The following is an 11,769-nucleotide window of genomic DNA, read 5'->3' as shown; positions in this document are numbered from 1 at the left end:
CTGTTTTTATTTTTCTAGTTTTGATAGGTATTTTTTCTCCTTTACCACTTGAACCGAGAAGCCTCAAGACTATGTGGTGAGCGGAGTAAAAATGATTGTAAAGAATTCAATGGAGGGTATACCCAGTTTGCGTTGTTAAGAGAATCCTTAAGACTGGATCCAAAAAGGATAATGCATGACACTAAAGTGAGTGAATTTTTACCAACCTCTGCACCATGAAGGAATGTGAATGTGAGAACTTCAAATCCCAGCTCCTTCTAGACATACCTGAGCATCATTCACTCTTCCATCCTGGAATTTCCACAGTAATTTCAACTCCAAATCAGATGGTCAATTTCTACATATTCAGACAAGTTACAACATTTTCATTGCCATGGTAGATGAGCAAAACAAGTTTTAATAATTCTACTAATGAAAGAACAGCTCACATGTTGTTTCTCTGTGGGCCTCAATTCAACATCTAGTTATGGTTACAAATATTTCCTTGCATGGTCATTATTGATGATAGGTGGAAATTTCAGTGCTGGCTCATTCTCTGTGGACCTCAATCCTTCTGACTCTGTCACTGGTATAGCTTTTGATTTCTGAGGAAATTACAGAAACAAATAAGAAATATTACTGGAAACCGAAGCTGAAAATAGGAGTTCAGTTCAGCTTCATATTTACATGCTTCTAATGACAAATAGCCAGTGTCAATGTAAAGTCGGTACAAGAGCTAATATCTGGGTCTTGATTCTTCCCATGCACATTTCTATCTCTCGGTAGATTGGGAGGTTCTGAGGACAGCCCGGATGTAAGCTGATGATCGCGGAATCCAATATCTGTGCAACGTCAGATGGCGGATACTGTCGTTCAGTACATGTCTGCATGTTTCACGAAACAATACTTAGATCATGAGATACACCATTGAGACAGTTGTAAATAAAAATTTTTATGCCTGCAGGGAGGATCCGAAACTATCACTATAGATAAACAAAAGATAACTACAAAGAAAATTTTTGGGGAGGAGTGATTCTATAGATACAGGAGTAACTATAAAATGCCAATTTGAGTTGCATAAAGAGCTGAAGTGTAAGGCCTTTCAACCTTAGATTGTAGCCAGAGTGATTTTAAAGATGAGTCCTGGACTGATCTCTAGCATAGCATTTCACATTCTGGAGATGAGAGAAAAAAATCTGTAAACGGGTGCCAGTATAGCCTAATTATCCCACATCTGATAAGGATTCAGGTCTAAAATTTGGGATGAATCAAGGACAATTAGCAATATGGGTCTATTATTTTATAGCCAATAATAGTTCAAATCTGATTAAGACCTAATGCAATGTCCCTAATGATTGGATTTGAGAACTTAAGGGAATAAAGATGGAAGAAGTTAGAGGTGAATGAATGGTTAATATAAAGAAGTTCCAGGTTCTATCTCATGCACCCTAAAAAAGGAGAAAAAAAAAATGCTGCCAATCCAAAAATAAAAAAGATAAAAGAAAAAGAATGAAAGACAAGAAGGAATGGTTAAGATTGATAACCAAGAAAATCCCAAGGAAGATCTCTAAAATCAAAGGCCTGACTATCCATGAGAGATTGAAGATAATGTAGATCTTGATACAAGCATTATGGCACAAACTGTTGGGCACGAAGATAAGAATATCTAAAATGAAGATGTTAAGATAGTATCAGGGAAGCAAAAAAAAGGGATCAAATTAGAAGTGAATGCATTTGGAAAGGTGTGGAGGTTGCACTAATCAGGAGTGGTCATGAAAATTAGTTGAGACAACATGCATCAAATACCAAAGCATGCACCACTAGAAAGTGACATAATTTATGTTGGTCTTAATGGATATTGACATTGGTTGACATGGAGTACAAATTAATAAAATTTGTGGCCCTGAGGATAGAGTAGAGCATTGGAAAAAGAATCAAGTTGTAAACCCAAATGGTCAATTTAAGATTTTTTCTTAGTTCATTGAGTTTGTTCCTTCTAACAAAAAATCAAAAAAGAAAAAGAAAAAAGAGTTTGTTTCCTACATGCAGATTGTTCGTTTTAGTGGAGTTTCTTTATGGGCACTGACATATTGAGCACTACTGGGAATTGCCTGGTGCCTGACCCAATAAACCACCAAAGAAACTATAGAAAACTCATCCTATCATGTACCTTACATTTTCCAAACACATGGCCATTTTAGGAAGTGTTTATTTTCATCATAAGAAAAGATCATCATTATCCTACCTTACAGTTCAGACATTCCATATACATGGTCATTGTGAAGAAGTGCAAGATCAGATATTCGTTCAGACAGTTTCCAATTTACCTGTATCATGAGCAAAGCAGCTACACATGAAGTGATAAGCTCCGATGCAATTGGTGCTTCTATTTTGCCAGAATCATTAGGCAATTTTGGACCAGATGCATGACTTGTCAGCAGAGGCTCTGATGTAAAGGAAGTTAGCTGGTTGGGATGAGCAAAGGAGCCATTGACTGGATCCAATACCCGCAATACTGAGACCCCAGAATCAGATCTCAATTGCTGTTTGTGCATAGAATCTAAAGCATCTCCAATCCTGGTGAACGCTTCTTCCCCTTGCTTCATCGATGCTATTGCCTGAAATGGTGATTAAGACATAATCAGAATAATTGTTTGGCAATTGTGATGTATGCACACAGATGAAGACAAAAGGAAGCTTGTTTCAATACACGATCCACAACTACAGTAAGGGTCAGCCACTTCAGGCTATATAAGTTGTAACTAGCAGAGCACCAACTTGGATGAGTTCTGGTCCAGAAATTGCAAAATCATCCAATACTAAGAATCCTCTTCAGATAATCAAGAAAATGTATCACAGTTGAAGTCCTGATCAGATGATAGGATCATTAATAAAATATTGTCTTTGGATGGTGGGGCATCAAAGTGGCAGCCTATCAGCTAAAAGATTATTCTCATGCTTGAGGTCTGGATGCAGTTTACAGGGAAACCCCCCAAAATCCATGCTTGTGCAACAAGATTCAAAATTTTTAAGCTAAATGCTACAGAAATGAACATTAAATCTGCAATTCCTAAGTGATATAAGCAAATTTCAAAATGTGAGTGCAAGAGAACCAATCTGCAATTCGTTATTGATGAAAGTAAATTTCAAAATGTGAATGAGAAAGAATGGATCTACAATTCCTAATTGATACAGTAAATATCACAAAAATGTGTGTGTGTGTGAGAGAGAGAGAGAGAGAGAGAGAGATTATGAGGACCTTCCTACCTTCATAGCTGCATGTACCATTTTATGAGCTTTTGATCGTGAGCCCAAGACAATTTCCCCAACATTAAATCCTGGTTCTAGAGAGGTGGATGATGGATTATCAAGAGAACTTGGGGGCATAAGAGGACCACTAGAAATGGTTGAGGTTGTCAACCAGGGAGGAAGGGTGTTTCCTGGATAAGCTTCACATTGCCTCAAGTAAAGAAGAGCAGAAGAAACCTGCCACACTCAAAAAGTTCAGGAATAAATTGAAAAATAAAAATGAAAGCTGAATACTAGACCATGGAATCCACATGTCAGAACACAGACTTCCTTCAGATGTACAAGTACCATGGCACAATGCTTCTTCAAAGATTCAGAATCTTTTAGAAACCCGTCTTCATTCCCCAATACATCATTATTTGCATGCCTAAGCTCCATCAACAATGCTTCCTATCAGTCCGAACAAAATGTATCAGCAGTTATAGTCATCAATTTTAATATAGTTCCTTGCAAATGGTTCCAATGCAGTTAATATATAAATTAAGAAAAATCATAATAGGGTAAAAAACTTCATATAGTGGTTTTTAACGACATGGTTCTAGCATGCATTTCACATTCATAACATCTGTTACACTTAATGCCTATAGACTGAAATCTTGACCAAGACTATGGCCAAGACACAATTTAAAACCATGACTTTAATGGATGGTGATCAAGCATCATAGCAATCCAACCAATAGAAAGTGGCTAAATCTACTTCATCCAACCAAATGAGGTGAGAAAAAGCATTTGGTTGATGCAGCAAATAGTAAAAATCACTGTGGAAAAAGGGCACTCAACACTAATTCCAACTTTACTTTAGTGTTATTTTGGATTAGTTATATCTATGATTGATTAATAAATAATAAATGGAATGACCTTTTTATCAAAAGCACAATTCAATTCAGAAAGTGCTTGTATATCATCTTCCCTTGCTTGGACTGCCACCATATAGGGCTGACCATATGTTGCTCACTATGCATTAACAATGTCAATAGCTGCTGTATTAGCTTGCAAAATGGAACTAATGGTATCCCACTGGACTAAAACTTCCATGTTTAAATTAATTTAGAAAAACCATTGTTTCCTAAATGTTTTGATTTAAATATTTGATACAAAGAAGATCTATCAATTTCAGACAACAAATATTTTTCTTGACTGATACGATCAATTGTTAATCTAAATCTATTGTGCTAATTATGTAAGGAGAGAAGACATTTACATCATAAAAAAAGCAGTTCATGAATTTAGAGTTTTTAAACCAGAACAAGGAAAGGGATAGATTCCAGAAGGTTTGCCTGTCAAATTGAACTTCCAATTCTGTCCATAATTACTTAGTAGAAAAACAGATTCAAAAGAAAATATATCAGTTTCACAGAAAACTCATACAATACTATAATGTATATAAATGAAAGAGATAAAGAGGATAACATATTCAACTATGAATGTATATATATGTGTGTGTGTGTGTATGTATGTATGTATTTTACAATATAAACTGGTTTTTAACCAAAAGCCACTTGTATAAATCAATCACAAGAACAATGCCAGGTTCTAGTTTTCACAGTTGAAACCCCTATAATCCAGGCTCTAAAACAATATTTTCATACATCAAGTTGATCCAAAACCTGGCAGCATACTTTCTAATCAGACTTGACAGGGGAAACTGTTGTTCTAAAATATTTTGCACTCCGAATTACCAACAGAAATAGATGCTTAAAATGAGGCATTCATATAGAAGAAGATGCATAACCATTCAGAATATAAAATATACCTAGTTTTCCAACCACAATAGGTAAATACCAGGCTTTAGCATAAGCAAAACTCATTAGAAAATTTATTCCAGAAGTATGCTAACCTTTGCCTGCTTTATCAAAGAATTCATGGGAGTATGTGCATTCACAAGATGCCTCACTTTCTGCTCTTTAGAATTCACAAGGAACTGGTCCACAGTAGAATTCTGTCTCCTAAGAGCTTCTGGCATATTATCCAATGGATCTGAAGGCATGCAATCAATATCCTATAATAAAAGATCACCTTGTGTCATTCCAAAAGTATTGGATGATTTAAAAATAGAAATATGGATTCGATTCCTATAAGAAACATAACATTTTTTTCTTTTCTAGGCAACAGCAACTTCACTAAAGTAAATAAATTATTAGCAGTATCTTGCTAATTTTTCTTAACCTCTAAGATGGTTCTTCTAAAGAAAAAACGCAAGAAGAAAGCAAATTACCATATAGAGGAGCAACAACATGCAAATCAAATTCAATCAAATCCAAATAAAAAGAACTTTGGATCCCGCAAAATTTTCATCATCTAGAAAGTGGTTCTTCTAACGGAAAAAACAAAAGGAGAAAGCAAAATGATCATATAGAGGAGCAACAGCATTCATACCAAATTCACTTAAATGTAAATAAAAAGAACTTTAATAAGCCATCATTCTCAGCTCTAAGATTTTACACCCATTATTTTGGTGTCCAATCTTTATGAGATTCACAAAACTTTCTCCTTTTTACATGGAGCTTTTATTGTATGAGATTCACAAAACTGTCTGCATTTTACAGGGAGCTTTTATTGAGAGCCAGTAAATTTTGCACATTGTTCAAGTTGCAAGGGAAGCTGCGGATGAGAAACAATGATCAGAAAAGTAAGGCATGATTTACAAGTCAACTTTGAGAAAGCCCACACCATATAGATTGAGGTTTCATGGACCATGCTCTTCTAGGGAGAGGTTGTAGGCTTAGGTTGAGGAGGAGGATGAGCAATCTTCTACTAGGAGTGTCTAGAGGTCTTATGAAGGCGACCCTTTACCTCCCTTTCTTTCCATTGTAGTGGTTAATATTTTGGGCAGATTCATGCAGAGCAATGTAAAATTAGTCTAACTATGTAATTAGGTGACCGGTGTCTTTAAAAAGCCATTTCCAAGGAATCTCATTGCCTCTTTTCCCTTTTTGAAGTGATTAAAAACAAACTAATGCACAATTTTTAAGTGTAAATGAAGGACGAGAAATCTTTTCAAAATATATAAAATCTGATTAAAAGAAGAAATTGAGAGGAACTTCTCCAATAGGAACAAGACAACAGCTCTACATCACAAGAATGCTACATGAACATGTATGAGGTAGAACGTCTCCACATTCCTCAAGGGGGTAAAAATCTCATACAAAAGGAACCCAATGCTTGGCTTCTCTTTTTTTTTTCTAAAAGATCGGCAACATTATTAGCTGAACAAGACAACCAAGCAAAAGAACAGCTCAAGATACAAGAACATCTAGAATTTGATAGAGCCACCCACTATACCTCCAAGGCCCTCGCTTTGATTTAGACACCCAAGATATCAAAATGGCAGAATATTTCACCTGTAAGTAAGAAAGGTAAAGAGCACTCTAAAAGGGCTAAATTCTTTGCCTCAATGACTAAACCTTATCGGGAATGTCATGACTTTACTTAGTTACTACCAGAAGAGGAAGAACAGGCAATAAACAGATAGGAGAAAGATGCAGGGAGCTAAATTGCAGTAAGCAATATTAGTGTAGCAATACACTTAGCTTATCATTAATAAAAGACCACTATCATTAACAGGGCTAGTATCTCTATGCTATATCTCTTAAGCATAAAGCCAAAAGCATTAGCATGAAGTTTGAGGCCAAAGATCTTCAAGATCAGGTTGATATAGGATGTATATTTCTGATTATTGCAATTTCATTTAAACTTATTTTCACATTTTTAGATGAAATTTTAGTAAACAGACTAAAAAATATATTTCAAGCTGAAAATATGGACATTAATGAAAAATGATAAGACAGTGTCAATGAGTGCACTACCATGACAAATTCAACTCCTATCTCAGCACGGTCAAACTGAACCATACACTTGTCATGATCAACTGTGAGTACACTTCCATTATGAACTTCTCTCGTTTTGGGATGAAGAGCAATTACTCGTTGTCCAACTGATAAAGGTCGCGCTAGATCTCTGGGAAGTCCTTCCCTGGCACCAGTACGAAGCTCAGTATAATGAGTCCTAACAGACTTCCGATACTGTTTAAGTTTCTCTTTTTCTTCATGTAGAAAGCGTTCAGAAAACCTTCGAGGTTTGCCAAGGGAACTGCATCAACAAGAAATGAAACATAGAGTATGTCACCATCCACATGTACAGTTGTAAATAGACATGGCAACAGCAGGAAAACAAATTACCTTCTTATGACATCCCATTCCACACGAGATAGTCTTTGAATGTGCCCCAGTCCAACATGATCTAAGTACTCTACAAATTCTTTTTTAACAAACCAAGGGTAATCAATTGCACTGTAGAACCACTCGAAAGTGCACCATCTACGTGCCATGTAAGATGATAAGGAACAAGAAATCTTCTTCTACAAATACAGTGAAAAAAACAATTTATGTCAGCTTTATTTTATATCTTAGATAACTGAAGTTTCTGAAAAAGTGAAGGAAGATGCAAATTCAACCTTTAGGTAGTCTGTGCTGTATTGTAGTGAAGTAGAGTATTTACTGGATTGTTTACTAAAACTATTCTCAGGAGACTTCATCTCTTTCTGGATCAATGTTTTCTTCAGATGCATCTTCCGCCTACTTCTCTGTTTGGTTGGTAAGTTAACATGGCTTGCAGTGGAACCTGCTAAATCATTCCTTGCTTCTTTCTGATCACTATTTAGAGAAAGAGGTCTGACAGATTTCCATTGTTTTGACAGAGCAGCAATTTGACCAGCATGTCTACCTTTAACCATAGATTTATTCTCTTCTTCAGCTAAGGCCTGAAAAAACAAGTGCATAGGAAATGGAGATGTAACAACCTGTGCAACAAAGCAAACTTGACACCGCAGCCATTCTTGAAGAAAGAATTGTGATTATAAAATAAAGATGTCTTGACCTCATTGTTATTAGACTTCTACCTTTGAAAAATGTCTCGAGTTCTCTCTAACTTTCATGTAGACCATTACAATTTTTTCTTGCTCTAAATTTTAAGACAAGAAGAAAAATCAGTATTCCAGAGTGTTTACTATATGTCCAGATCATGATAGAAGAGTTTTGGCAAAGTGTCTGCAATTTAAAAAAATCCCATGTATCTGCACTGACAAAACAGCTTTATAGAAGTGTCCTTGCCAGATTTCAAAACATTACTTGTGAAGTATCTTGAAGATGTGTATATGTATTTGCCTTCAAAAGTAAAGACATTATTCTTTTAACAACACTCCAACAATTCCCCACCTTAAGGATTTGAACCTTCAATTCGAGGATGCATTGGTTGATTATGGTAAATAACAAACCCCTAAAGTGATAATAACAACTAAATGAAAGGCATTTCAACAGTGCTGGAAAATCTGAACCAATGTTCTCAGAACCAGATGGGACAGCCTGGTCAGATATGCAAACGGTGGTCTTGATTCCTTAATTGGTCCAGGCACCTCAGTGGACCAGTTAGGAATAGAACCCAAACAAACCCACTTGGATGAGTAAGTCTCTAGGCAATTAATTCATTCTGTTTGGTTCCAACCAATCAAACGCTATTAGATTTCAACAAAAATCTCTAAGAACTGTGAAAATTCATTCAGGACCTAAGCCATTAAACTTAATATATACAGGATACTATGGCAAATTATAAAGTTTGTATGCTAGACAGAACAAATATTTCTCTTTAAAAAAAAAAAAGAAAAAAGAAAAAAAAAGAAAACAAAAGAAAGAAGAAAGACAGAACAAATGAAGATCCAAATTCAAGCAACAAACATTTGCATCACATGAGCATCCACATATAATAATCAACACAAATGAAATACATTTACATTCTTAATCTTTCTGGAATCAACCATGGTCATTTGTTTGATCTCATCTCTTCTAACGGCATGAGGAAAGAATAATTGCATTAATTAGCAGAATTCAAAATTCTAATAATTTTGTTTGACAGGAAAGAATAATTGCATTAATTAGCAAAGTTCAAAATTCTAATAATTTTGTTTGACAGGAACTTCTTTGTACCTTTTTCTTTTAACAGATTCTCTTTTTTTTTTTTCCTTGAATATGTTCTTTTAATAAATCATTATCATTGTTTGTTAAAAAATAGAATCAAATGGGATTACCAACCTCTGAACTCCATGAGGCAACATAACTGATATATCTAACATGAGGTTGTAAAATGACTGTACTATAACTTACATATTGGACAGAAATTTAGGAGGTTAATAACTAGTTCAAAACACCATTAAGGTGAATAACTCACACAAAATTCGAAAAAAAAGAATAATAGATCTGCTGCTAAATATAATCAATTTGCTTATTTCATTCTCCAGAAATACACTTAAAATGAGAATTGGAATATGCATCAGCATTTGATATCTGAAACTTGAACAAGAATTGTTTTGGTCACCAAGTCAACCCATAAATTGGCTGAGATTCATGACATCAGCGAGAAAAAGGAGTGTGAAAGAGAGAGAGAGAGAGAGAGAGGTGGAGGAGCACTGAAATTTTTCATTAAGAATAGTAGTCTCTATACTAACCTTTGATGCCAAGGACTTGTCTTTCCTTTTCAATTGTTTATTGTTAGATTCAGGTCGTTGCTGTGCTTCTGAAAGAGCATTAACATCAATGGCTGAGTCCCTTCCATGTTCGTATTTTATAGAGGCAGTAACCTCAACTCCAGGAATTGCTTTAACTACTCTCTCTTTAGCTACCATGAGCTTATTCTTGTCCCTTTGATGGCTTGCCAACATTGCTTCATGTACATTATCAAGGGTTATTTTTTCTTCCTTCAACTGTATAGATGATTCTAAACCAAAAGAAAAAAACAAAAAACAAAAATAAGCAAGAGATTGAACATGAAAATAAACACAAAATACATGATACACACACATACAAAAGCAACAAAAATGTGAATTCTGTAGCTGTACAGAAACTTTTGCGGTTGAAACTGAGGACATTGAATCCTGAAGTCAGGTCAGGATGGACTTTGATTTTTTCAATATTTCTTTCTTTCTTTCCCTTTTTAGAAACAAAAAATGCTCAATTACCAAATCCAATAAAAGAAAAAGGAAATAAATTTCTATCAATGCATGATGGTGTTCAAGGACTTGAATCTCTATAGTGCAAGAGTACCGAGGATCCAAAAACACCGAGATACTATGGGTCCTCAATTTCATTTTGGGGTTTGGAAAAAATTTGAGGGAAATTAGTACCAAAATATGGAAATTTCAAATAGAAATTTGAAAGTGATTAATGGAAACATTGAAAGAGTAATCACCATTTACAGTCATTATTACAAGTAAAATGGAAATATGACTTGTGATACACAAGCAAAAAAAATTATCAACAATCAGAATAGAAAAAATGTTAACAAAAACATGTTTGAATACTAAGATATCATATAATAATTCACCTACTTCTTCAAAATAGAGGATAATTAGCTAAAAGAACAGCTAAAAGGGATTCAAATGCAGCATCTCATGCAACAAAGAATAACAAATGGGAAGTTCTTCAGATATCTTGATATCTCCTTGAAATATATCAAGATTCTGCATGAGAAATTGAAGGCTTGAAAGTGAAGCCTATTTTTTTTCTTGAGACCCTTTGAGATGCAAAAGCCCAGCTGAGATCTTGAGGATTAGATTTAATATCTTGGAGATGATGGAGGCAATGATGGAATTGATAGCAAATTTGTGAAAATGGAAGTGGTATTGGTAAGGTTTTGCAATACTGCGTTGATGTAAGTAATGGAGATTAAAATACAGGGAACAGAAATGGGTTCATTCCTCAGGTGGAAGAGGTTGCATGATGACAATGATGGTGCAGTAGAGGTTTCCAAAGTAGTGTTGTTGGCATTGGTATATGTGTGCATTACCACAATGGTGCTAATGATAGTGGTGATGATGTGCTTCTCATGGTGATTACATACTAGAAGTGTTGATGGCAGTGTTGCTAGCAATGTCCATGGACAAGACTTATTAGCAATGTCCATGGAGAAGACTTTCAACCTAGGTTAGATGTTGCTGACAGAATAAGATCCTATCTAAGGTAAGAATAACAGGCACCAGAGGCATTTGTTGATGAGAGTGATATGGAGAAATCTTAAAACTGGTCATTATTTTTGGGAAGAGGACTCCCCAAAAAGAAAAAAAGAAAAAAACTAGAAGGGCACTCCATACTTGGATTATGATACTCTTTAAGTTGGTGCAAGTCATTAAAGTCAAATCGAAACTATCAACCCTTATTCTTTCATACAAGGAGTAGGCAATAATGTAATAAAACTGAAGTGGTTCTAACTCCACAAGCAACCTGAGAAGTTGCTGTATTGCATGGACAAAGATGTGGGACATGAAATATAACAAAGCACAGTAACATAGGTGAGGCAAATGATTGAAAGAAAAAAAAAAAAAACACATGAAATTAAGGAAAATATCTACACATGCATGTGCACATACAAATACTCCTCATCTGGTCCAAACTTTTGAAGCTTGTGAGGAAATTAAGCACTCTCAACCTAAATCTG

General features: G+C 35.1%; 1 protein-coding gene across 8 annotated transcripts in view; it reads right to left on the bottom strand.

Annotated features, from left to right (window-relative positions):
• Window positions 1–344: 344 nt before the first annotated feature.
• The window catches only part of LOC117930775 (protein ALWAYS EARLY 2), a 52,376-nt gene continuing 40,951 nt past the window's right edge, over window positions 345–11,769 (bottom strand). For 5 of the 8 annotated variants that reach the window (XM_034851486.1, XM_034851490.1, XM_034851492.1 and 2 more), the window contains 9 exons: window positions 9,785–10,053; window positions 7,742–8,047; window positions 7,467–7,645; window positions 7,095–7,377; window positions 5,126–5,287; window positions 3,556–3,678; window positions 3,247–3,465; window positions 2,307–2,597; window positions 345–863 (listed from right to left, as the gene is read on the bottom strand). In XM_034851486.1, the coding sequence (XP_034707377.1) occupies window positions 693–863; window positions 2,307–2,597; window positions 3,247–3,465; window positions 3,556–3,678; window positions 5,126–5,287; window positions 7,095–7,377; window positions 7,467–7,645; window positions 7,742–8,047; window positions 9,785–10,053 (2,003 nt within the window). In that variant the 3' untranslated portion in view covers window positions 345–692. The remainder of the gene's footprint in view (window positions 864–2,306; window positions 2,598–3,246; window positions 3,466–3,555; window positions 3,679–5,125; window positions 5,288–7,094; window positions 7,378–7,466; window positions 7,646–7,741; window positions 8,048–9,784; window positions 10,054–11,769) is intronic. The other 3 variants (XM_034851487.1, XM_034851489.1, XM_034851488.1) reach the window with 3 other exon arrangements.

Source organism: Vitis riparia, chromosome 14 (assembly GCF_004353265.1).
Source record: "Vitis riparia cultivar Riparia Gloire de Montpellier isolate 1030 chromosome 14, EGFV_Vit.rip_1.0, whole genome shotgun sequence".
NCBI lineage: Eukaryota > Viridiplantae > Streptophyta > Magnoliopsida > Vitales > Vitaceae > Vitis > Vitis riparia.
Note: the sequence above shows the minus strand (reverse complement) of the source record. Positions and strands in the feature narration are given on the sequence as shown.